Genomic DNA, 27,939 nt, shown 5'->3' on the forward strand with positions numbered 1-27,939 from the left:
TGGTTTTCTTCAGCTACATGGTACACATCCGGTTTGATGGAGGCGTAGTTCGCTGCTCACTCTGCAGTCAGTTTCCTCATGAGCGAATTGGAGCGAGCGGCCAGGTGAAGGTAACGCGACTCTTCACGTACCCTCAGTTCCACGCGGCGTCTCAAGTGTCGTGGAGTGCATCTCATGTGGGTTAAAATGCGTGGCCTGCTACTTGTGCTCGGAAACATGCCGTTACCTCCGAGGAGATACGACGAGTGGACAGGGGAGAAGGCGCCTAATTAAAGTCACCTGGCAACTTTTTCCAAAAAGCTCAGAATTCATGGTTGTATTTGTAGTTGCGAACAGCCAGTATTTACAATGCACGCGTTAAACTATCGTTAACACCACGCTGTGTGCGTCAGCTCACTCCGAAGCACATTTTTTGACATATGCTAACCGGCTAAACGTTACTGTCCGTTCTCTTATCCCGGTATGAATATTAACTGAAGCTATGAACGTGTTTCTTATTTAGTCAACATTTAGTATCGCTTCTGCTGCCTTCAGTGCCAACTACCACGGAGACGAGGAAGCGGTCGAAAGAGTAAGGTTAAGTGAGCAGGACCTCTTCGTAATCACTACATTGACACTAGCTAAGTTCACGCAAGCTAGACTCACGGTGACTATTACACCCTGCTGACCAGTGGCGGGACAAGGTCTGAGTGGCTGTTAGTGGAAAAACTCGCGGCAGTAAAGCAGCGCATACAGGTGTTTATTTTTCATGGCCGTCCTCCTCAGGATGGAGGTGATGGAGAAGCGATTCACGTTACAGCTAACGTTAGAGACATGTAAGGCAGAGTGGACGGGCTTGAGGTTTATGTATGTATGGTACGCGCCCCCCCCCCCCCCCCCTTTGCCACTCCCACGGTCCTGTTGCTGTCCATGCTGGTCCATTGGGATGGTTTCAGGGGGACACTTATTTAGTTTTGCTGGTGCAATGGCGGTCGTACTGCACTGTACCGCCTATTGTAACTAACATGTTGGTGTTTGGACCAGATAATGAATCGTGGTTCAGAGGGAACAATCCTACAACTGATTTGGTTGTAATGAATGCTGTGGAATTTAATGATTCACATCCAAACCAAGCGGGGCAGTTTGCATGGCCCGTGTGAGTAGTCACAAGTACAAATATGTCCCAGCATTGTCCCTCTGATGGCTGTTCGGATGGGAGCGGGGTGGCATCATGGCTCCAGACAAACCAAACAAGGCGAGGCTTATAGAAGAGGTAGGCCATCAGCCCAAGTCTCACTGCAAAGCCCTAATCCCCAGACAGCCGGTGACCTCAGAGGTATCAGGAATATTCCACCTCCCTCTCCAGCAGCCCGAAGGTCGTATCAATGACTTCATTCAGTGAAAACTCATCACAGGAATTTGGCTATTAGAGTAGCAGTAGTCTCCACACATCTGTCAACATCCCGCTGCAGTCTTATGCTGAAACAGTAAATGGAGGCCTCCTAGTTGGTGCGTGTGATATTGTTTTTGTGATTTTGAAGCCTTTTTGTGCAAGGCTTTCACTTTGTAGTTGGGTTAGGACTAGCATAGCTCTTGATTGGTGTACTCGATTGGGAATAAAACATTCTATGGAAGTAAATCTGTGCCATCGGGGGTTGAAATAAAAAGTTGATTGAATTTCTAGCACTGAATATTTATGCATTGAAATTATGTACCTGAATGTTTTTCAACATTAAAACACCGCAAAAAAATTCAACCTAAAAAAAAAAAATGTTGAAATATTCGAAATGGAGGCTACAATATTCAACCGCAAAAAATTCAACCTTGGCACATCAACATCCGGGACACTAAGGAAGAGCAATCGATTCTAGATTCAAGATCAGGAGCGTGCGTCAAGCTAAAGGAGCGAGCACCCAAAACACCTTCGGCTTTGGATTGTAAACATGTCCAATAATAACGGGGCTTTAACTCTTCATGTCATCAGTGTGGCAACGTATGAAGAAATACATAAAAGAACATATAATGTTCACCCTAAACCAAAACGTTTGCTTGCCACTGACGATATACAACTCTATTAAAATATACAAATCAACTAAAATCCCTCAGACTCGGTTGGCCGAGTGTGTAGCACAGCCGCTCTGTTGCACAACGTTATTTTGCGCGACACGGTTCGAATCCCGGTTGTGGCGGACTTTTAATAAATGTTCTTTTATGTATTTCTTCATACGTGGCAGTGACGTAGTGCTCACTTATACAATCGTAATCGCTGCAATGGATATGGGATGCATTTTTGAACATTTTCAGAACAATATGTTTGCAAATGTGTGACGACTCAAGTTGACGGAGGCAGACAACACCTGCCTGCCGGGGGGAAACAAACACGCACCCGTAGCCAAACCAGTAGTTCAAAAACCAGTAGGCACGTAACACCGGGGGAAAACAAACACGCACCCGTAGCCAAACCAGTAGTTCAAAAACCAGTAGGCACGTAACACCGTCACTGAAAAATGGGTTCTCGTTTCAGACTTTACGAGCAAATACAGGATCCCTTTGAGATAAATTCTAAAGCCTCGCATTAAGACGTACATCCCTTTATGTAAGACTCTGTGCTACTTGCAGGTCGCTGTGTTGTGCCAGATCCTCAATAAAGTTTACCCATGGCCATGAAAACTCATTTAACGTTACGTGGACTATGAATGTCGCTTAATACCCAACTGAGATCGGCTTGTGCCGCTGTGAAAAAGGATCCTTCCACCGACGCTACTGCGGTTATTCCTGCATGTCCTGTCGGGTTTATGCGTCTGCACGCTCCGCTAAAGCCGCTGCCCCCCCCCCCCCCCCCACTACGATACAGCGGCTCATCTGCCTCTTCAAGCGCGTTCCTGGTTTTCAAAACTCCGCCAATCACTCCTAACAGCTTGTCGAAGGATCTCAGCATCATTAAATGAATTCAAAACTAGAAGAAGAGGCGTATTGTGAGCGGCTGTACGCTCTCGTTTAACTTCCGCTTCGTTCATGTCCAACACAGTCTGTTAATGTACAAATGTCAGCCGTCTATTACAGAATCTTACAGACACAAACCACACTGATGACATGAAGAAGAGTTAAAGCCCCGTTATTATTGGACATGTTTACAATCCGAAGCCGAAGGTGTTTTGGGTGCTCGCTCCTTTAGCTTGACGCACGCTCCTGATCTTGAATCTAGAATCGATTGCTCGTCCTTAGTGTCCCGGATGTTGGTGTGCCAAGGTTGAATTTTTTGCGGTTGAATATTGTAGCCTCCATTTCGAATATTTCAACATTTTTTTTTTTTAGGTTGAATTTTTTTACGGTGTTTTAATGTTGAAAAACATTCAGGTACATAATTTCAATGCATAAATATTCAGTGCTAGAAATTCAATCAACTTTTTATTTCAACCCCCGATGGCACAGATTTACTTCCATAACATTCTCTTACTGTCACTTGCAGGACCCATGGGATCGCTAAAGCTGGAGTTATATCTCTCTCATAACAGTAAAGTTAGTTTGCACACAGGAACCTTGTGTTTAAAAACGTCCATACCCACAAACCCTTTTCAGTTTTTATATATTTCATGATATAAACTTACACAGATATGTAGTTTTCACATGGGACATGTTGATGTGTTAAAATATTCCATGTAAAATTTCATGGACGATAAAGTACAGCCTCTCGTACCTTATGGCTTTAATATTGAATTAAAATATAGTTTTGAATTACGTTTGTATAGTTCATCCTTTCATTTGCAGTAATTACTTTTATTTATGAAAAGTCACCCAACTCATACTTTTTGATGGACAGCCGCGAATAATCGAGATGATGGTGTACTTTAGTGTGGACACATTCTGCTCTCACTGCTGTAGAAAGTGAACCTACTGTATACAAATAATCTTGCAATAATGAATTCATAGATATACAGTGTTTCCCCCTTGCCCCACTAAAAAAGTTCCAGCGGACACAATGAGTTGTGTCCTCACTGCTTAGTAGAAAGCAGGCCTCCATGTGTTCTCCTATCCAGACATTGTTGTTTGCCACAGGCCCCGAGGGGGAGATGACAAAGGAGGAGCTTTCGGAGCCCGTTGAGGGAGACACCGTGCTGGGCTGGGCCTCTTTCCATCAGCCATCGGTCATCCACCAGGTGGCCTCTGCCCCGATGCCCAACGACTGTGGTGAGGAAACGCACACACACACACACGCATGCATGCACACGCACCCCCCGACATTCAGTAGATGCAAGCAGTGACAGGAAGGTTTATCAACGCCCTCACTGTAAGTACCCAACCACTGTGAAAAGATTGCATGAAATCTGACAAAGGTTTCTGCTGTTTCAGATCATGCAGTTGAAATTACATTCAATTAAACACAATCTTGATTTCTTAAGTTAACTCATTGGTTAGACTATTTAAAAAAATATTTTTATATAGATCCATGATACAGTTTAATGTTTCATCTCATGCAGCCCAGTGTGTTTCTAACTTTCTGTTACCCAAACAGGTCGATAAGAAAGTCAAGTGCAGATGATGTGTTTTTTGATCCTAGATGTAATTACCAACTCAACCTTCATTCAGTTACTATGCACCCTCTTGATTGAATGCACTTATTGTAACTTGCTTTGGATAAAAATGTCAGTTAATGAAAAATGTAGATCTAATGTCGTCCTTCATCAACATTAATGACTTCTAAATTGACCCCCCTTATATTTAATATAGGAGTCCGTAATGCAAATGCATAAAGTTGGATGCTGGTAAATAATACATGTTGATTTTCACTGCGGAAGGCCAAACCAATTTGTTTTCATCCCGAGGCTGAGCTCTAATTCTTCTTTTGCTTCACAGCATGCCATCCGTCACATCTGATTGCATCCGCATCTGCAAGCACAGCAAAAGGCGTTTCCCAAGATTACTAATTTGATTGAATCGATTGAACAGTGCCTTGCAGAAAGTTATTGTATGGCTGCGTGCTGTGTTTCACACAGGCTCTATTCTCTCTCTCTCTCTCTCTCTCTCTCTCTCTCACGAACATGTGCACACCCACACACAGGCGAAGCACTCCAGTCTCAAGAAGAATCGCGTTACAGTAAACGCTGTCGTTTCTGTCTTCTCGTTACCTTCAGATTTTTCCTTCTTTGACCCCAGCGAGCCACAGTGCAAGCAGCTTCTCGTAGATCCCAGCACCACCATACCAGAGCTGTTCGCTGTCATCAGGCAGTGGGTGCCCCAGGTTCAGAAGAACATCGACCTCATCGGCAATGAGGTGACACCATTCCACTTTTGATTTTTCAGCCTCTGTTTGCTTTAGTACATACTCCTCTCGAAAAAATGTCAATTCACAACTCCAAAATGCCTCGTTTCCATGTCAGTTTTCCCAACAATTATCATTGTAATTTGAAGATGAATATAGTCATGAAAGGCCCGGCCCAACTTGTCATTCATCAGATCAGGGCCTCTGAGTTTCACATTCATTCTGCACAATACGAGTAGCACCCCTTAGTGACACCACTCACTTCTTGTCGTCGCACAGATCCTGAAGAGAGGCTGCGGTGTGAACGACCGAGATGGTCTGACAGACATGAGCCTCCTGCACTATTGCTGCAAGGCTGGGGCCCCGGGCATCGGTGGGTATACACAGGAGAGTTGAATAAACCCTGCTCGACTTTCAGAGGATAGACACATACTACTGCTTCATAGCACTTCAACCAGCTACTCTGGACATGATCCTGTATGACCCAATAAGCTCTGCTATTCGTAGTACCGCTCTCTATGCAGCTGGGCTGACACACTCCCATGCTGTATGTTCCTCAGGCGATGCAGAGACGTCTGCCGGCTTTGCCCGCCAGCTCCTTGCCCTGGGTGCAGATCCTAACCTCCGCTCGCGCTGGACCAACATGAGGGCCATGCACTACGCTGCGTACTTCGATGTGCCCCAGCTCATCCGGGTCGTGTTGCAGGCCTCGCAGCCTGGAGGTCAGAAAAGGCCAAACATTGTTACTTTTATAACCAGCTCTCGTGGCGATTAAGACTTCTTTTTCCTGTGGTAAATGTAGAGTTGCTAGTTTCTTAGATGAACCCTCGGCAGCTACATTCAATCTAATCCAATACAACATGCCCGCAATGCAACAGCCAATTTCTTTCGAGAACCTTTTTGAGTGTCATTTTTGTTGTAGGTGGCCGTCAGGGAGGCTGCACTGTAGTTTTTGTATTTATTTGCTGAGGTTTTGTCTAAATTCGATGATTCAGCATGGATGGACCTGCACAGTGACAGCAGAAGATTGACCACATTTTTTCTAATAATCAGTGACTTCATATTCGTATGGAGTCCAATTTACAGAAATCACCACTCAGCAGATAAAGCCGTGTGGATGTAGCTAAGATAAAACAAAGAATAATGGTAATAGCACTGCGCAAAAACATCTGCGTGGAAGAAGGTTTGTGAACAAAAGCTTGGTTGTTTTCCAATATTGCACAGATGAGAGTGTGGATGCTTTTTCCTGTAATTACAGATTACCGTAGTATGAACAAATGACTACAACAAACACGGCTCTTTAGGTGTTTGTTGGAGCCTAATGTTTAAAATGTATATTCAATTTTGTTGTTGCTGGCTTCCCATGTAATAATCCTAGTGTTGCCTGCAGAGGTATTTCTTGTTAAAGATTATATTTTCGGTAGTGTGATGTACTAACTTGGTGCTCAATCCAGTTTGTTTATTGTTTACATAGTTTACATCAAATGAACACTGCTACCCAGGCTTGGTGATTTATCATGGCCCAAATTCACTAAAGCGCCTAACGCTTGTTTTGAAGTACACTTATTGATTAAAATTGCCATAAATGCACCCGAGGGACGCACTTCAACCAAAGCTGTTTTCTTTCTGCAGCGGCAGCACCTGTTCGGAGCGTGCTGAGAGAGATAAAAAGCAAAGGATCTTTCCCCAGAGGATGATATATTATTAAAAGAAATCAATTAACAATGAATGATGTCACGTTCACTGGTTATTTGACACATGTCGCCGGTCACATTGGCTCCTATTACTTTAAGTGAGGGATGTTTGGAATTGGATGGGATGGTCAGTTCATGTGCTTTCTGTGTTGAATAGAGACAAAAAACAGTCTCCACTGAATTACTGACCTGGTCCAGTACAGTGGTCACAGCTGGCCATTTTAAATCCTCAAAGAGACCAGGGGATTGAAGACCTTGTTCACTACAGGTGAAGAACACCTTTGGCCCTGGTAACAGCTGCCACATGCTGTAGCAATGACTCGACAGGATAAAGGTTTACTTTCTGAGTTATCTGGATAAATCCTTCTGTAAGTCTCCTGTCAATAGTTTGTCTTAAGTGTGATGCAGTCAATGTAAGTATCAATACCTTTGGGACCTGAGCAGAATCACTAATTTTTCTGCCGATTGCATGTAAATGATGCCCCAAAATGGATCTTGTCAGTCTAATCCCAGATTGCCTTTTTGTTCTTGAAGAGGTAGATGCCACATGCAGTGACTTTGACTTTGGCACCGCCCTGCACATCGCTGCGTCCAACCTGTGCATATCAGCTGTCAAGTGTCTCCTGGAGCTGGGAGCCAACCCTGCTTTCAGGGTAAGTGTCATTGTTCTCACATTCGCTTCTTTCCTCTCATTATGACCCTGCACTGCTGCTCCACTAACTAGGTTCATATGTATTTACTGCAGGTGAGCATGATTTTAAGGTTTTATTCTTACCCAGTGAATTTAGAGTATGACACACACACTTGCTCTCAGTGACTCAATTTATTGATCTTAATCTTAATGAAATATGGAAATAAAAAAATAAATAAAATAATATATATATATATATATATATATTAGCAGCACTATTCAATGCTTTGGGGTGCTTTGATTCATTTATAATTTGTATTATCAAATTGCTTCGTAAGAGTTTACTGCAAACTAAGCTAATCCTATTTTTTTTGGCCACGAGCCTTGTGGACTCCTAAAGGTAGAAAACTACCTTTTTGTTAAGAAACATTTCGGACATTGCTTTTTTGCACAGCTGCTTTTATTTAATTAAATTAAATTTCAATTCATTTAATTTTGTATAGCCCAAAATCACAAATTTGCCTCAGAGGGCTTTATAGTCTACACATGCACACGGCACAGGGGAAATGAAAACCCTTCAATGGGGAAAAAAGGGAAGAAACCTTAGGGAGAACGTCAGAGGAGGGATCCCTCTCCCGGGATAGACAGACTGCAATGGATGTCATGTGAACAGAATCAACAATGTAAAAGATGTACAATACATTCAATTTCTCTAAGAGAAATGATACAAGTAATTGCAAGTAGCAGAAGAGGTGTACGGCAGGACCACTGCAGGGACAACCACCATGAGGTCGAACCACCATCCACAGAGGCTTCTGTGGGGAGGGAGAGCAGAAAGATGTTGGTTTTTGATGACAGTAATATGAATCATATTTAAAGTAATGGTGATGGCAGCAGCAGGTGTCAGCAGAGCCATGAGCCAGGAGTCAGAACCGGGGTCCGCACGAAACTATGATCCACGGAGACCTTCTAGGCGAGAAAGCACAAAGAACTCCCGGAAAGAAGCTTAATTAGTGATGTACATTAATAAAACATGGATGATTGTGGAAGGAGAGAGTGAGGAGGGGCTCGGTGTGTCCTAAGAAGTCCCCTGGCAGTCTAGGCCTATAGCAGCTTAACTAAGGGCCTCTATCATCTCTAATTGCTCACAGACAGAAAAACGTCCTTCCCACCATTGAATTTGGCCTCTTCTGTAATCCGATCTCCTTTTATTTATTTACAGAATAAATTTGGTTTGACGGAGACCTTTGCAAAAGAAGTCCTTATGCTCACTTAGAAATACAACATCCTTGACTTTCTTGCTGATGTCTCACATTTACTCCATTTCAGATCTCTTTTTTTCCAAATATTCCCTGTTTGCCATCTTCAGCAACAACACCCCAAAAGGCAGTCTTGCAATGCAAATTTTGCCAGACATATTTTTGATGGATCTACCACTTGACGGCCTCGTGTCTGTTTACCTTCTTTCTCTCTGTCATTCCGAGCTTTGGCTGCTGCGTTTGTTGAGCGGCGCTGCAGCCTTGAGTCGAAGGCTGTGCATCAGATCCCCAGTAGATGGTGATGTGGCATCAAGGCTGAACGGCCCGCCATGGCCTCAGCGTTCTGTCCACAGTTTCTACCCATCCTAAAGTTGTCTAAATGTGTCATTAGTATTAAAAGCTGTCTTTCCCAAGGAATGAAAGCTATTTCTTAACAAAATGGTGCCTCTTCTCTTGTGTAACTCTTTCCCACTGGAGGTCACCAAAGCACTACGCTCCACACTATAATAATGTGCAGAGGCCCTTTTTTCTGTGGTGATGGAATGCCAAGCTTTGAGAACATATCTGCAGGGCTTGATATGAACATTCTTGTGGTTGTCTTTTAAATCCTTTTTATTTTTGAAACATCAGGAAATAATGTTTGCTCCTTATCTTGCCAAGCGAAAGTCTGAACTCCTCTGACGAGAGTATTTTGCTGTCTTATTATTTCAGGGTTATTAAGTCCTTGCCTCCATCACTAGAGAAATGTTGCATCTGTGTTAACAACCTCATTCCTTCTTCATTTCAGTTGAAGTACAGAGTACATATTAAGTCTACTAAATTACTATACAGTGATAAAAATGTTTTCTTACTTGATCAATTTAGGGAGAAGAGGAAAGATGTGCATTGAATCCCTGAAGCTCCTGTTCATGGCATTGGCATGCTCATTCAACTCATTTTATTTTCTTTAGCCCAAAATCGCAAATTACAAATTTGCCTCAGAGGGCTTTACAGTCTGTACACATGCAACATCCTCTGTCCCGAAACCCTCACATCGGCACATTGGTGGTGATATTCTCGAAGCATAGCTACCAAATAGTTTCCCGCGCATTTGAAAAAAGTAATCGGTGGCTGTCAGTGGAGTTTAGGGCATGAGAGCCAATCCAAGAAATCCTGTTTTTGAAATTACTTTTCCTTTTGTGTAAAGGTCAGACTGGGAAGTGCTTTAATTCGATATTTCCCTTCTGACTCGGCAGACATTTGTCATAACAAACCTTGCATTTGATCAGTGGATAGTTTCATAAGGATGAAAAAGGAAAATGTGGCTGGCCTTTCATGGCGTACCACACATCTAATTGCTAGAACAACTCTTTGTTCTTTCATCTAGCAGCAAGTTGTTTTTGTGCACTGCGTACCCGATGGCTCCAGTTTCAGATTCAAAGTGAGCCACTGTTTAGTATGTGCTGGACTTATGTTGGTAGAGTCTTTCATGTAAAGCCCCCATGAGCTTAATGTTGATGTTGCATGAATTTCAAAAAGTTCAACCAATAGGTTCCCTCGTTCATGCATTTTTGGGAGAAACTCATTTTACAAGTCACTTGCTCTTGACTCCATTGCTGTTTTTGAATAGCTGAACTAAATGAAAGGAGCATTGAGAAGATTGGTTAATAGTGCAGACGCATCTTTAAGTGTTGGGGGAGAAGGGGACTACGGTGCTCGCCATTACGTGAAAGCCAACTATACAAAATATTATAAATTTAATTCAAATTTATAAAATTACTAATCTACCACATCATTTACATAATTAATTGTATCCAGTTTAATCCGGTTGAGCTCAAAGGGAATCCTCACATTTAATGCGTATCTCATTCAGACCGGTTCAAAGTAAACAAACACTGCTATTTAGTCATGTCTGCAAGTCTGATGCTGACTATTCTCTTAAAACAAGGGTCATATCAATACACAAAGAGGCAAGTTCCCCCTTTAAGTTTATCAACGCCTTCTTGTGAGGCTTGTGATTGGAGCCCACCTCAACTCTGTGCCTCTCGTCTGTGAGTCGCTCTACTGAATTTCCGTGTTTTGTGGCTGCCGATGAGCTGCTTTGAAGCTCCGAGGGGATGGCGGCTGGGGACTTGTTCTGGGAACAGAGATAACATTAAAGATTCTGTCAAGCCCAGCACCCTCATTACAGAAATGATATGGGAACTTTGTGCTATGTGAGCGACGATACAGCTTCTGCTTTTTGTATGTCCTTGCAACGTTAGTGAGGTTGATGCTGCACTTGATATATTTATCAATCATAAATCATATTTATCAGTAATCATTCCTGTGACGTTCACGTGGCATGCTGGCATATGCACTTAAAACAGTTAGGACAAATTTCACCTGTTATTCACCATTTTATTATTGGATCTTATGTGCTTTTTATTTTTTGTCTCGTCGTCCAGAATGTAAAAGGGCAGTGCCCAGCAGACGTGGTGCCGGACCCTCTCGACATGCCGTTGGAGATGACGGATGCGGTTGCCGTGGCCAAAGAGCTCTGGACTTTGCTCAGCCAGGCTCTACCCAGACCCAGCTCTCCTCTTCCCCTCACACTGCGTGCCCAGGCCCTTCCAGTTCTCTCCGACAAGGCCCGGATACAGCTCGCCACCATGGGAATCCGACTCGGGGGCCGCGTGATGATAGCTGGACAGAAGGTGTGTGGTAGGTCGCTACAAAGGGCAAGGACAATCGTTGTCTCCATTTGTCACTTGTGTGAAGTGGCACAACAGAGGAAAGATTCCCCAGCCCCATGATTAGCTGAATTTAAATGAGCAGTGAGCGATTATTACAATTAAATTCAATTTATGTTGTCTACCCTCGGAGGGCTTTACCATCTTTACACAAGCGACGTCTCTGTGTCGGCACCCTTGCATCTGCACAGTAGCTCCACACTGACCGTACACTTTGGCAGCACTGGCATATAATTGCAAACATTTCTCACCAGGAGGGCTTGGATGGGGAGGTTCATTCTCTGCTAATCCACCCCCTATTTTGAACATAATTCACACATGGATGGATGTGTACTTGAGTGACACGGACCGTATCCCACTCCCGATTGTTATCCTGTATCTGTGGTGGAACTCAAGTCTCTGCAGTTATCAAATGTTCACAGTGCTGTTTTTTAGTCCAAGAGGTCAGCCAGCAGACTCACTAATGCAGACACACAGCACAGATGTTGTTACTTTGGCACTGAGCAGATTTACATTTGTTTCTGTGCATAAAATGATTGGAGATGAAATTGTGCCACACACTTTCTTAAGGATTTGGAAGAGAATACAATTCCTTTTCATCGGGATTGATTGTCTTCACGTGTCTTACAAACGCCTATTGTGCTTATAATGCCAGAGAAAATGAAAAATGCAAAGCACAAACGGCCGGTAAAGCAATAACAAGGGATGGTTATAACGTTGGCCTCTAGCCCGCAGCCACATCACATCAGTGCTGTGCTCTAGTTTATGCTAAACAAACATAGAAGCTTTGTGTAATTTCTCAATTATTTCAGCCAACCAAGTATAATATAGTTTCCAGTTGCTAAGCAACACCCTTTTGGCATACTTCCAGCATTGAATGTTATGTTTGACAGCTCACTCCAGCATATCAACATGCTCAGATAAGTTCATTCAACTCCATTTGTGATTGTGTCAATATCTGGTAGTGTTAAAGAGCGTAAAGCAGTGCCTGGAAAGTGCAAACAAATTTAACTACTGAAGAAGTGAAATACAGGTGCAGTTTTTAAGTCTGAGAGAACACTGCAGTCTTTTTTTTCTTCTTTTTTTAAACCCCCCTTTCAAAGCATGCAGTTTCTTTTTTGTCTGCATCTCTGATTGCACAGGTTTATCTCAGATTTTGCTGTTTGTTGTTTCTAATTTATTAAAATCTTTTATTGTGGAAACCTTTCTTTTGGTTCATTAAAAGCAGTCCTTAATTCTTAAGAAATTCATCCAACAACCAGTGAGTTTTTTGGGGACAGTTTGTCATAAAATACAAATATCTTTTTTAGTGTGGCTGCTCAACGCAACAACACAACTCCAATGTGGTGCTACAAGCCATGTGTAATCCTGAACAGGAGGCACACTTTGAAAGTGGAGGTTTAGACCCACAGGTCAAATAATATTCTGTTTTCTCACCACGTCCATGGCATAATTCAACCGTGACAATTTGCTTCACGCTGCTCCTGCTCCAAAAATGCAATGAAATCTCAAGAAATTCACCAAAACCGGCCTTTCTCCAGTGGCCCATGTGTACTTTTGGTCATTAGGCTGACAGCATGGGCCCAATCCGCCCGGACTTTGCACCCTGATCCAACAAAGCAGGGCAGAGAAACCTCCACTGTTAATATCACCAGACATATTTCATCATTTGCAGTTGACTTTGCCAATAATCCCAAGTACGTATGAGTATGAGACTCAAGTGACTAATGGCCTTCAACTTGTAGGGGCACTCAAAGTTGACGCAAATGCGCCATGTGACTACTTGTAGTGGCAAGTCTTTGGAGTTGTGTCATTATTACTCAACACAACTGTGTTCTTTTTTTGTCTCTTATGCACCACCAAGCTTCTCTTTTCCACTTTTTCTCTTCAAACGTAGACAGATTGAAGCATAATGCTCTGTTTTGTACTTTTGTTTCTGGCTTACTCCTGCATTTATATATTCCCTTTTTACCTGTGCAGTTCAGCATGTAGCATGTTAACAAACCAGAGTCATTGCAAAACGCCATTGATTGAGCTTCCTTACTCTCCATGTCACCTCTCCTTTTTATACAGTAACCACAAACCGCCCATGTGCTTGTAGTTGAAGTCATGTGACACGATTCTCACGAGTAATCACAAGTCTTAGGTCCAGCTACCCGCGTATGCGTGCACCTTGAATATCCCCCCCCAGTGCTGCCTCTCTGGAGAAGTCAACTTGGCCAAACCTCTGGAGGTCAATCTGCTGATTGCTCGTATCCCCTGAAAACAACAAATCGCATAGAAAACTGCTGCAGGACGGCTGGTGATCAAGATGCTTTGGCTCTGCATTTGAGGAGATGCACGGCGGCAGCCTACACTGTCCCGAAGTCCAGAGTAATGTACAACAGTTCACCAGCCGTCCTACAGGACCACATGGCAAAGTGATCATGACGCTGCTGGTGTTACCCACCGTTATCACTGACTCACACAGAATTACTGCATCATCTCCTGCTCAGAGTGGCCTTTATTGATCTACAGTTAATGTGGACTGAAGAAAACCGCAGGCCATCTCATCAGCCAACTGAAGACCTCGTGCAGCTTGAGTAATAGTTTAGTTTGGCCTTGCTGTGTGCTCTTCCATCGTGGTTTGAGAGCAGCCCTGCGTGTAATGCACCTCACAAAGGTGTATTCTCACATTGTTCTGGAGGACCGGCCTGTTTTTGTGTCATTACTTCTTTGGCGCTTTTTGTCTTGACCGCCGGTTGTGTTTAATTTGTTTCCCCGCAGGTTGGAAGCCTGCGTTTCTGCGGCAGCACTGAGTTCTCTGGAGGCCTGTGGGCCGGAGTGGAGCTGGACAAACCGGAGGGAAAGAACGACGGCTCGGTAGCGGGGGTGCAGTATTTCACCTGTCGACACAAACATGGTGGGTCATGCCTTTGACTCTCTCAGCTAATTACTTCCACCGGTCCTGACTTCATAGGGATTAATTGGCACAATCAGGTTGTTGGTATATTATCCAACACCAGGAAATGTATTTGTCTTTTTAGTTAATTGGGCTCAACTAAGCCTTTAGGGCAACTCGTTTGCTATTTGTTTTCTCATCTGTATATCTTTGATCATAATCTATATACGTTTCACTCCTTTTTTTGGTCACAGGAATCTTTGCTCCCCTCTCGAAGATAAGCAAACCTTTGGAAAAACATAAAACCAACACTAGAAAGACTTCGACACCTGTACGCCCCGCTCATCGCATCGACTCGTCCTTCACCTCCAAGATAAACACAGGTAAAGAGCCGGTTACAAATGGCCCACAAGTCCATATTCAAACATATATCCATACACATCATACAGTGTAGGAAGTGTTAGGTAAGCGAGCTAGGGACGCTTCAGTGCTTCTCCACATGTATCAGCGTGAGGCAGAGGGAATTGGGGAAATTAGTCTGCTCGCGAAGTACAAATAATTAAGTCATATCAAATGCCACAAAGGTGGTAGAAGCGGATAGCCTGGAGCCATGTGCAGTCCACTGGGGAGACCGGTCGAAACATTATTAGAAACCTCATATATATATATATATATTTATTCATATACACATGGCTTCATAATATTGACTCTTAAGTCAATGCAGTTCTTCCAATGTTCTCACTGAAGGTTTTTTGGACCTGAGCTTAAAGCACCTTTATCAAATAATATAAACAGGCCGTTGTGTCTCTACGTTGGGAATCCTCAACAGTCCTTCTCCAGCTGTTATTGTCATCCTCTACAACATAATTAATTCCTCTAAACCAGGAGTTGTACCATGGGACTGATTCTGAACCTGATTCAAAAGAAGTATGGAGGATCCCTGTTTGTAGATACAAACTCCCCTCAAAGACTCTAAGAAATTGCAATCCTCTCAGTAATGTGTTTTCCACTTTGGGATCACTTCAACTAAATGTTTTTTTCGGCGCCATTCGTATTAATTCTCCTAATCAAGCAGTTATATATACACACACTCTATTTTCATCTCTTAGGAGTGATACCAAGTATATTGCAATAACTGCATCGGTAAGCAACAGGATTTTAAATATGCATTAACTATCTCGTTAAGGTGAGCCATATAAAGTCTATTGAAAATGAAATGTCAAACAGAATTATAACTGTTAGTAGTCATTATGCAAGTCATTCTGGGCACCACAAAGCATCTCTGCAGCGACAGTCTCCATGTGTCTCCATGACGTCCAGATGAGGCCATACATAAGCCTCTTTCATATCAAACACAGGCTGACTCCACATTCCCAGCCTGCATGAGCCATCTCGCTGCATGGCAGGGGGTGTCTGGACGTTCATAATAATCTACCTTAAATACTTTTAAAATTGGATTCTGAACCACTGCCAAGGTACAATGCATAAATTAGACCGCTAATGAGACCTTGCTCCTTTAGTCCTGGGAGGCCCATGTCCCCGGCTCCTGACTCCGTGTCGCTCCCCTCCAGTAATAGTCGGGTCACCTCACAGCATTGTAGAAACCATGTCGTGGTCTGTTTCCGTGGTTCCCTGCATACTCTGGGGTGTCCAGGTGTATTGTCATGCTGTAATATTCAAAGGGTTTGAATGCCAGTTGCGGCGTGCAATTCCAGTCACGTCCCAATGAGGGTGGCCTATGGAATTCTGTGATTGATAGTCCAATTAAGTAGGAGCTTAATAACCTGGGCATAGAGGGGCTGAATAACATGGCAGCCATTCATCACCCTGTGTGATTGTGTATGTGTGGACATGCAATCTGTGTGCGTGCAGACTGATTTACCACTAAACACTTTCTAGGGTTTCCCGCCCCCACCTTACAGTGTCCTGTTGGATCGGCCAGTGCAAACAGCTCGCGTGCATCTGTGGATTTGAAGGGTCATTGTTAGCCTGCAGACCGACACGGCGGTTGTGCTGGGCTGGCCCCTTTTGAGAGAGTCAACTGTAGCTCAGGCCTCAAAGAGCGGCGGGGAACACAGAGGGGGCTCACAGGAGGCACCAGCGCCTTAGTCATGAAGGCCCCAGAGGTGCTGCATTCTGTCGCTTGAAGGGAATGTCAGTGTATGGAAGGGATGGATGGAGCCAGCAGGTCCCTGTGAGCTAAAGGTCAAGTGACAAGAAGTGTTTAGTATTCTGAGTCAATGTGTAGTCTGGAGTTCACAGGAAAGACGAAGCTGTGCCTCTGAGGGAGGACGTTTGGCAGCTCTCTCTAAATGTGAGCCAAAAGCCAATCAATAAAGACCAGGTTGATTGGAGGTCTTTCCCATGCCTTTTTAAAAGCGCATAACAACATTTAAACGTGGGTGAAGTGCTAATGAGCTGAGAGTAATGTATGATTTAAATTGTCATTAGAGACTATTATTTTTATTAGTGGATTTTAGTCTAAAAGGCTTTGTCAGATTAATGGTAGATTCAACTAACCATATAATAAGTTTTGAAGAATTGGTGCTATACACCAGCCAAGAACGTAACGTACCTCTACAAGAAATGTTATTCTCAATGTATTCTATTTGAGTCTGTTTCGTGATTCCTTTGAAGTTCCTTTTTATTTTGTTCTTTTGTATTCGCGTGCGTGCGCGTGTGTGTGTGTGTGAGAGCATATTTTAGTGTGCATTGGAGTAAAAGAATGTCTTGGTTCCATAGAGAAAAATTGCTTTTGAGTAATTTGTTTGTTGTTACTTGACGTTGCCGATCCTTTAGTTGCATTTCTTCCCTCCTGCTCTTGTTTTTTTTGTCCTTTAACTGTAGGCTTTCTTTCCCTCACAACATTAGAAACCCAATAAACTTCATCTCTGCATAATGTATTGACATGCAAACCCCTCCATGTTGATAACACTGTAGAAATCAGTGACAGATGTATTAATGTCGTAGTTCAGCTAATTCCAACAGTCAACAAAAGCACATCAGAGGGATGAATAGTGTCAGTTGTCCATGTGATTTTCCACATGATTCAAACTTTGACCTTACATTATGTACGCCATAATCTTCCAAACGGAAGGTGAACACAGATCTGAGTGTTGCAGAGAAGTCGCCATGTTTCCTGTTGTCTCTGCTGGTGTTTGTCGGGAAGGTTTATCTATCTCTTGATAAAGTCTGACTGGTTACATTCAGGGCACAAAGGGAGAAGGACGGGTACCACAGCTCCTGCTGTTTGTGCTTGAACGTACAGTGTTTATCAGTATTTCATAGAGTCTCTTTGGTTTCGTTCAATTGTTTGTTCCACAGACTCCCCACCATCCCGTGTCTCTGATACCCAGTGCACAGAATGCTTCAATAAAACATCTTCAGCAGGAACATCCGTGCCTCTTCCAAAAGTGTGTCTGTGTGTGTGGTCGCAAAAAACTATATATATATTTTGATCTATGGATTAACCCAAACAGAAATGTCAGAATCAGGAGTTCTCATTGTAATGTTGTCCACACTCAGGAGGCCATTGAAAACGTTTTGCACGGTAAGATGAAGGTGATGCCAATTATCACTTTGTTTCTGATTTGTTTGTAGCTGAATCTTCCCTTTTGTCTTCTAGCCATTTGGCACAGATTTAATCGGCTGGCCTCTGAGAGCTGGGCACTTAGTGAACTCATGGCCCGTGATGGTCTGCAAAAGTTCAAAGCTTAATGAGGTCCTGCATCCAAAGTGCTTCTTAAGAGTCACCTTCTCCAGCTCATTCCCTCATGCTAGAAGTCGGATTAGCATGTTGGTCATTAATTGCACCTCAAGAACATGACGAGATAGAGATTTAACTCACTGGAATGTGAGAGTCCATAGAAGCATGTGACGCAGCTTGCTTGGATAAAATAGAAGTGTGGCAGTAATTGTCTGGGTCTGTTTGCTGCAGTCTGTCATATTCAGAAGAATCATATGGTAACATGAATAATCGTCTGAGATGCATTGTGATCCCTGAGGGAGACCTCGTTGGGTGGATGAAGGGCTCAGCGCTGGGAGAGGAGGCTCACAATCATTCACATGTCTTCCTTCTGAATCGGGCTTCTTTTCACTCCACAGGCGTCCTCACCCGCTCGCTCTCCTCTTCGTCCTCTTCCTTGGACTCTCGGCATGCGGCGGGCGCCCGACCCCGTCCGCTGCCAAGGCAACGACTTCCCGCCAGGCAGCGGAGAGAGCGCGCCTCTCTCAGTCACAGGTCCGCACCGTCGCCGGGCCTTCACCCCCCCCCCGATGCCTCAGCAGGTCTGTATCCTTGCTGTAGTGTGCGACCATACAGATCTGATGGAATCTAATGGATGGCTGTAAACGATCAAATTATGACTTTCTTCTTTTACTTCTCCCAGCTTTTCAAAGCCAAGCCCCTTCGGCCAGTAGCTCTGTGAGCGGGGGCCCTGTGGTGCGCCTGGGGGAGAGGGTGCTGGTGGTGGGCCAGCGAATGGGCGTAATCAAGTTCTGTGGAAAGACCAGCTTTGCTCCAGGTCAGTTTGAAGTGTTTTCTTTTCCACAAGCTTAATGCTCTGTGTCTGGCTAGCACCTGGATGACTCGTGCACCAATAAGTTCCCGAAATCCCTTTGTATCTGTGCTGTTAAGCATTAGCTTGTATAGCACATTTCAAAAACAAGGCAATTCAGTGCTTCACATAACGCCATCAAGACATCAGGCATATGAAAAGACTAAAATAGGAGTGCAGTTAATGTAATAAACAGTAAAAATCAACATCCATCTTTTCAATGTGGTTTAATCAAAGGCAGCAGCAAACAGAAAGGTCTCCAGAAGCTTTCAGTGAGTTTGTTCCTGATGCGTGGAGCCGAAGAGCTGAGCGCTGCCTCTTCATGTTGGCTGTGACTTGAGGAACAGAGAGAATACTTTGTTACTGATTTCTTATGGTGAATCAAATTTGCTGTTACAACTGTTCTAGGTGTTAATGTCCAACCAAGTCTGTCAAGCAATCGCTTTCCAGCATGTCGTTGAGTCCCAGATGACGTGGGGGGGGGGTTGATGTAGCAGCAGGTGTTTTGCTGCTTACCCATTCAGGCCTTTATAACCCAACAGCAGGATTTCAGTTAATTCTTTGTTGGAAGTCAGTGTAAAGACCTGAATCTCCACCAATTATTTTACTTAAAGGGGGGGGGTATAAATTTACATTTTACGAGTGGTTTAATAACGGGTTGTGTGGCAACGTGTTTACAATTTGTAAAACATTAGTGGTCATGCAGTTTGACATTTAGACAAGTGTGTTGGTATTGTATCTAAGCAGCAGCAGGGGGACGTTACAGATGTTATATCATGTCTTCTACAATTTCATGGTTGATTAAATGAAATTATGTCACATTATTTAGAGATTTGGACAGCACATGTCCTGTGCTTGGTGAGGAGGCACTTCCTGCTTGCCTCCTCGTTTTTTGGGGGGCAAATTGGCTTCCCAAGTGTATTGGATGAGTAAGCACATTAAAAGGTTCTCTGATGATTAATATGGAGAGAATTTCTTTCAGCCAGTGCACTATAAATGGATATGAACATTATGGTTTCTCAGCCTTTTTGGTTTCTCACTTTTCCTAAACCACATACAACATTGTAGTTTCAAAGAAGAAACTACAATGTTGTATGTGGTTTAGGAAAAGTGAAGTTCTTTATCTATTTTAAAATCTGGTTAAACAAATGACTTCCTTGATTTTGGACATGATTTATGTTTAATGTATAGAATGTTCAGTAAGTTCTGTCTAGAGAAACTACACAAATGAAGGAATGATAATGAAATGAAAAGTATTGTCTCAGAATATAGAACTTTATTGCCCCCAATTGTCCCCTCTGAAGTTGTAACCCTACGGGAAACACTGAATCCTTCTGTAACAAGAAGGGCAAAGTAGTTTGCAGAGTTAAAAGTTATGTGCAGTGTCGATGTTGTGGAACTTGTGTAATAGGATAAACAAAGGTATATAACCTGATAGCTGTATTGAGCTCTAAGTTTCTAGAATCCAAGGTATGTTTTTAGTCACCATCTGTCAAGCAAAATGTAGTTTTAGAGCTATTTAGAAATATAGATGGTTTTGGTGTGACACCATTAATGTTCCTCACATTCCTGGTGTCCTGCAATGGATGCACGCTTCCTTCCTCGCGGAGATACGGCTGGAGGGTGTAGTTTGTTAAAAAGATAAAGGTTCCTGCATAAACGCCTCGCATCAAGGTCTGTAGATTTGTATCCATTTTGTGGCACTCTGAGCACCACAAGCCAGGAGCTATTTTTTGAAGGTGGATCTCTATTTTCTTGTGTGTTATTTAACCTTCCACAGGTGCCTTTGGCAGTGCGTTTGATTCCCTGTCCCTCTCCCTGCAGGACTCTGGTTAGGGATTGAACTGGACCAGCCCAGCGGCAAGAATGACGGATCAGTGGGAGGAGTGACGTATTTCAGTTGTCCTCCTAAACACGGCGTCTTTGCTCCTCCGTCTCGTGTTCAGAGGTGAGTGCATGCACTTTCCAAGTTAAGCCTGAATACTCCTCGTGACTGATGCTTCTTTCTGGCGTTTTGCCAGTGGTCACCCACAGTGGCAGAAACCCATGGTTCAGTACTATGACATTATGCCCTGTGAAGCCCACGCTTGTGTGCCATTGCCCTCATCAATACATGTGACACTAATGAGTTGCTTTGACAGTGTCATTTGTGCTCCTGTTGACATATATCTGATTTGGCCCTCTGTGTGGCGAACAGTACTCGGCTCTACTTGGCTGGAGTCTGAGGGGTCAAACTCGAAGCCTGGGGCGCTTGCAATGCCTCACTCATCACTTTAATGTGGCGCCTAGCTATGAGCTGGACGTCCTCCTTTAAATATGCATTGAGGACCATGAAGGTGTGAATATCATTTTAAGGTAGAGATGTAAAGAGGTCATAACAGTGGTATGGAATATGTACGGGAATACATTTACATACATTTGCCTTTTTAATATAGGGATTATTTTTTATATATTCAAATTTAATGTAGCAAGGGTCATAAGGCACAGATCAAGTTATGTTTACAAGAACATCCGTCTGAGGCAGTATTTAGCGGTAGTTTCTTATTATCGGTTTCTTGCCAACGAGCAATGATCTTCGATGCTTGTCTTAGAAAATAAATAAATACTAATGAGGATTAATTCTTTACGATTAGATTAAAAGAAAGGACTCTGTGAAGCAGCACAAGCCGATAAACCAAAGTTGGTGTCATATGCAAACATGTCAAACACATTGGTAAAGGATTGGAATGAATGAGAATGTCTTTAAAATAGGTTTAGGTGCCAAAGTTGGGTCCCAGCATCAAACACGGGCCCATTGCGGCGGTTCATGTTTCATAACCCTTTCTCACTAACCCTGAAACGATGAAAAGGTTTTTTCTGCTTTAAAAGCCCGCACGGAGCAGAAGATGGAAGTGATTTCTCATTACGTTTCCCTGCAGCTCATGGTGTTGCTGATCTAAAGTCAGCAATACTGTTCAAGCACTGTCTTGGGCTGAGATCATCCTGAACTTTTTCACGTTTACTGATTTGCCATTTTAGCCTAGCAACAAATGAGGTCATCAAGCTGCTTGGCCTCTCAGTGACATCACCCCACAACACTGGATATTTTGCAATTCGAGCTCCATCCTCTAAAACTTTGATAAATCACCTTCTCTGTGAGAAAGTGACGCTGAAGCCGGGTTTTGTGTTTGCAACATCTGTTCGGAGCCTTCAGATAAAGGGCAGCCGCTCTTGGACTGATGGGAGCTCTGTTGAACAGACCCTCTCAACCCAAGTACACTCGTCTCACGAGGTGTCTAATCAGCCTCTTGAAAGACTCCCCGATGGGCCCAATCTGCTCTGGTCATGCATTCAAGCTAGTATTGCCTAGCTGTCCCTTGGATGTCTTTTTGAATTATTGTCTGTAATTATGCATCTTAATTCCTAACAATCTGTCACAGCTGTAACCTTGGAGTTCTAGAAATGGGTCAATAGGTGCACACTGACGGAAAAATAATCAAGTTTTATAATTTCTCGCTCAAAGCAGATTTTTTTTTTTTAGATTAAAGTATGTCAGTCAACAATCAAATAAGCCGATTTTTAGCTTGCTATAGATAAGAGCCACTAAGTGCAATTCAAGTGCTACAATTTGTGTTTTCTGGTCGAGGTATAGTCTGAAGTTTCCACATCAGTTGCCGTTTGGCTGGTATATCCCCCAAAAGTAAAAAAAAAAAAAAATAGAAATAAGTTGTTTTAGTTGTAGTTATTGTTTTAGTGATACTGATACATGCATATTTTATATTGTGTTCTTCAAAATAAATCTAATAACGCTGCAGTGGCCGCTATTTGATCCCTGCTCCAGAGATGTTAAACAGCTGAGAATCTGCATTTGGCACATTACCTCCTTTCTGTTGCCATTAATCTCACCCGTGAAGAGCTTTGGGCCTCTGATATCTGCTGGACCGACGGGCTGTGTCTGACGTGCACGTGGGCGTCACATTGAAGGAAACCAACACAAAATGAGCGACTTCAAAGCTGCTTCAGTCTGTTTGCTCGTTGCTCCACAAGAGGTCTGTAGCACTGAAAAAAGCTCTTCCCATTTTTGGTGTGTTTTTTTGCTGGTGGAGAGCGCCGGATGACTCATTGCTGTGAAACCTTCAATTATTGCTTCACCCGTCTGTGCGTCGTTCATATGCTCTTCAACACTGATGGCAAAATAAAATGTTGCATAACTTGGATGCTTAAGAGTTGCCTCGTACATAGTTGTGGTTCTTACTTACAGCGCATCGGTGCATTAGATAAACGGACATTTTCGGGGTCAACAAATTTGTTTATTTAAAAAAGCAATGCGGTCACATACTGTCAGCATCTTTCTCAATACAGTGATATACTACACAGCCCTACTGGGTAGTATGGCCAAAAATTCACACCACGGTGTGTGTGTGTGTGTATATAATTTAGTAAAGGATTTTATTCATTGACCCCAAACAGGTCCCTGAACAGCTGTGGGCGGCTTGCTGGCCAACTGGTCTTAGCTTTTAGCTTGTTAGCTGTTGTGGCTGCTAGTGTTGCCACCAGAAGCAATACCAGCAACAACATTTGCGATAAATCATTTTTCTGATCTAACGTATGTTTGACTTTTCAAAACCAAAAGTGGATAATGTTGGCCAGAACTTTACTATAACAGTTCAAAAGTACCATCTTTTCTCATTCCTTTTAAAGTGAAGACCTTGGTTGTTCCCATTTAAGGGATTGCTGGTTAAATTGACGGATTCACCGTTTAGTATAATTGGTCTCTTTGCCTTCCTTTGCTGTCAGTTTTTGTCTCGATGCAGACGCACCAGTCGGGGAGATTTCACTGGTCTTCTTTGCTTTCCATGTTTCCTTTAACCCACTGCGTCTTTCCTAATTAACCCCGGGGCACGTAGCGGGTGCAGCTGAGTGCATGTTTTCCTTCCTTCTAATGGAAAATCTCACATTTTCTCCATCTAGCAACTTGTTTCTCCTTCTGTCTTCTTCTGTCAGCACCCATCCCAACCCATTAGGAGAACAAACAGCTTTTCTTACACTTATTTTTGGGCTCCTTATTCCTCCCTTCGAAGGCAAGAGAAAACAATGTTTCACCTCTTTTGCGCAATGCTCAGCAGGGGCAATCTAGCCCTTAATGGCTTTCAGAACTATAACATTATAGTCACATAAGAAAACATCAATAAGCAGAATAGGCACTCTTTTGCAAGCAGTCTAAATGCATGTTCTTCCTTGTAGCTGTTAGAAAGGGGGCATCTTCAGATGCAGGCCCAATCACTTATTTGGTGGTCTTTATAGATTTTTTGTATTGCTTCACATACATTTCCTGTTGACATTTATTCATGGAATTTGCATGTAACTCAGCTTTTTTAGTCTCTCACAGTCGTGCAGAGATGAATCAGTGGCATCCTAGCATTAGGAATCACTCTACAGAGCCGAGGGGAGCCGCCCACAGGGGCACCAGGAGGCTAGCTGGCACCTCTCCATGCAAACAAACACGCAGGCTACATCCGCTCCAGTTACAAAACCAAATCTCTGCTTTTACCAGAGAGGATGCAAACGATTTCTGTCTGGTCTACATGACATTAAAAAGAATAAATTGGGGAAATCCTAACTGGGTCTCAGTGTTTGTCGAGTGTCTTTGGGCTTTGAATGTTCTGCTGCTGTGGACAAACCAGCTCACTGACTTTGAGAACCTGGTGGAACAAACAACATGTTTTCCTTATGTCCTTGTCGGGACGCATTAGCGCCGACCCTCCAAAACACCCGTGGTCCCAAACGGCCCGGCCCACCTTGACGAGGGGTTTGAGTCTTTGACGTATTGCCGGTCGCACACACTCTCCCCTTTGAACACCAGACACATATCCCCCTATGTCCCGCTCACGTTTGTTTATTCCTGTCTCTTCACAGGATCCATGGATCAGTGGACTGCCTCTCAGAGCTCTCCTCCTCCCGCCTCACTCATCCTCCCAGCGGTGAGTTTCACATTCGTGGCGAGCTTTCACTAAGATTTATTTTGAAAAGAATAGCTCCATTGCATTTTTTTTTTCTGCTGAGTGTGCTGGTAAATTCTTCTGGAGAATCAGTGTGGGAGTACTTGACCTTTTTTTTGTGATGGCCGCGCAGAGACAATCCGCCGCAGTTCAAGCACATCGTCGGCTATTGGCACCCCGAAGGAGACGAGCAGACGGCCTGGTACCAGGTGTGACTCTTTTTTTTCTCCTACACAGCCCTCAATTTTCTATTCATCCTTTTCAGCTCCATGTAAGCCGTCCCAGAATCAATACCGATAAGAAGCACTGGTGTTAGTCAGCAGAGTTTCCTTTTTTAAATGCCTAATGTGATAAGACTGAAGATTAATCTCTCAAACTCGAGCATGCAACATTCTCCCTTCTGAAGTATCCTCTCACACTGCAAACCTTCTCCCATGAATCCCTCTTGCTGTATTTTTTTCTCTCTCCTCGTGCCGCCACATCTTCCGGGAACAAATGAAAGAAGTCGCTCCAATCCTCCCCGCCGGCGGTGGAGCACCCTCAGCGGCGGTGGAGGTGGTGTTCCCAGGAGCGCAGCGGGGTGCAGCCCCCCCGACGGACAGGTGCGGCTGCACGTGGGCATGCACGTCCTGCTCAGCAGCGCAAACGACATGGCGCTCATCCGCTACCTGGGCGCGGCGGACTTTGCCCCGGGCCTCTGGCTGGGCCTGGAGCTCCGAAGCCCCAAGGGCAAGAACGACGGCTCCGTGGGCGCCCGCCGCTACTTTACCTGCCAGCCGGGCCACGGCGTGCTGGTGCGGCCCAGCCGCGTCACCTACCGCGGCATCAACGGGTCTCGCTTGGTGAATGAAGGCAGCTAAGGGCTGCAGGGACCAGGGGGGCGGGGCTCGGGAGGGACGTTTCAGATGTTTGTGTTCTATTGTTTTAGGTTTGAGCTTCTATGCATTGCATATTGTTGCTCATTTCTAAAGGTGTTCTGAGTTACTGTAATATTTCCATCTACTAATGGTTCAAATTTGAATTGCTAGATTTATTTTCTTTTTTATTAAGTCAGAGGCAATGAAAGCACTTTACAGAAAAAAACTCAAAATTCCTATTAAAACTTGCAGCATAAAGGTGGAACCTCTTACGCTGGAAGACGCTCCACTGCTATAAATGTGATTGCACTAAGAAACATATCAATTATTATGATGGATCAGAATAAGAGGAACTTGATGTGTACGCACATAAACTTTCTAAAACCCAGAGCTAATTTTGATCATATACATTAGATTTCTATTGGATCATTTAGGTGGTAATGTAGCCCACCCGCTAACCAAAAGTGTGCATGGGATTGTGTGCTTGTGTGTGTATTAATTAAGAGCACTTTGAAAGAAGATAAATGGACTAATTCTTTCAGGGTCGGCGTACAGCTCACAGATAATTGGAGACGAGTCGAAACTGTGCTTTCAGTTTTATGAATGAGCGAGAATTCAACACGATTTAATTAAGTGGAAACCTCCATCAACCTCAATCAAAATGTGTGTGTCGAGGGAAGTATTCCTCCGTACATCAGCCTCTGCCACAGACTGCCCATTGAGCCTGAAGGAGTCTGACTCACGGGATGGAGACAGCTGCCATACAGTCCAGTCACAACACCCAAAACAAACGGGCCGCTTTAGAGAATCCTATTTCCCCTGCAGTAGCGTGAGGAGCCTTGAGCGCTGACACAGTGCTGTGACACTAGGTCCGAGTGTTCACCACTGATCCAGTACGGCCACTCTATTGGTCAGCAGCATACCAGGTGTCTTAGAGCTCACATGGGCTCCACCTGATTGAAAGCCCGTCATAATACCAGACCTGGCAGCTTCTTCTCAGCGCTCCGTTTGTTGACCACAGTTCAAAGCACTGGTAATTGTATTTGAAGCTTAATTGAGGTAGCGTGACACAGGAAATGTGCCGTCATCCAGATGTTTCAAGGGTCTAGTTTGCGATTTGATTAAATCCGTCCTGGCAAACACTGCAGGGAGCTGGCCATCGATCTTGCATGTGGAAAAACCGAGTCGCTATTCAGCAAAACACTCGTGTAGCAACCAATTAAGGCGTGTCGACCACAACAAGAGCTCTGGAATCTCCAATGGCCTCCTCTCATTGATCTGTCCGCTCAGGCCCCGCTGTGATTAAAAGGCAGCGGTGGTCAGAGCCCAAGGTTGTCTGGAAGAGCAGCCGCACATCTAATAGAGGAAATGACTGCAGTCTCTCTGAATCCCATCAGAAAACATTTTAACAAACCTCCTTCGCGATCATTACTGCAGAATTTTTTGGCATTTTGCATTTCAAATCTCATCTCAGGATAAATTCACTCGTAGTATTGCAGGATGGCTGATTTCTGAGTCCACTGATGGGTAGCACATTATTTTGTGGCTGTGTTCTTGTGGGTAACAGTTGTTTTCATAGAATCCTTGAACTGTATATCTGCAGTGTGTGTGGGTGAAAGAGGGATTCGGTCTGCTGCATTCATGTGTTCTATATTAAAGCATTGGTTTAAAAAAACACAAATAAAGTATTCTATTTTGATTTGACGTCACCTCCCTGACTTTCTTTGGCGCTGGTAGCACTAATGAAAAAGGTGTGCTCGACTGGGACTGTTCATAAAGTGCAGAGGAGTGCTGCCTTCAGGGAATAACAATGAAACGGCACGAGCACGTCTGTTCACTTACCACCGGGTTCCTGCTGCTGGAGGGGCGCCATGGGCACACGCATTCAGGGTCCAGTGTGGGTGACGTTCTCCATTATGCTGTGATTGTGGAATAAATGGTTGTCTGAGAGGTTGATTTTCAATATTTTTCTATGCTTATTGTTTCTTTTTCTTTTTTTTTTGCCCAAACCGCGGAGCCCAATCGGAGTGACGGCCCCCAGAGATGCATCGTTTGCCCAAATCCAAGATTGATTCAGAGGTGAGAACTAAATGGAACACTAAACATCAAAGAAACCCCCAGAAAATATTAAAA

The 27,939-nt window shown here is 43.8% G+C and overlaps 1 protein-coding gene across 3 annotated transcripts; it reads left to right on the top strand.

Moving 5' to 3' along the window:
- LOC119227958 (CAP-Gly domain-containing linker protein 4-like) lies at positions 1–27,515 on the top strand. Of its 3 annotated transcripts, none has more exons than XM_037487172.2 (15): positions 1–110; positions 4,036–4,167; positions 5,112–5,251; positions 5,519–5,612; positions 5,800–5,961; positions 7,468–7,586; positions 11,250–11,498; positions 14,301–14,436; positions 14,670–14,798; positions 18,520–18,702; positions 18,804–18,938; positions 20,796–20,919; positions 24,867–24,931; positions 25,083–25,158; positions 25,452–27,515. In XM_037487172.2, exons 2-15 carry the CDS (start codon positions 4,050–4,052, stop codon positions 25,807–25,809), a joined length of 2,088 nt encoding a protein of 695 aa, XP_037343069.2. In that variant the 5' UTR covers positions 1–110; positions 4,036–4,049; the 3' UTR covers positions 25,810–27,515. The 3 variants fall into 3 exon arrangements, with proteins under 3 accessions (XP_037343069.2, XP_037343070.2, XP_037343073.2); XM_037487173.2 differs by having other exon boundaries at positions 15–176; XM_037487176.2 differs by lacking the exon at positions 1–110 and adding an exon at positions 191–571.
- The last annotated feature ends 424 nt before the right edge of the window (positions 27,516–27,939 follow it).

Source organism: Pungitius pungitius, chromosome 14 (genome assembly GCF_949316345.1).
Source record: "Pungitius pungitius chromosome 14, fPunPun2.1, whole genome shotgun sequence".
Lineage (NCBI taxonomy): Eukaryota > Metazoa > Chordata > Actinopteri > Perciformes > Gasterosteidae > Pungitius > Pungitius pungitius.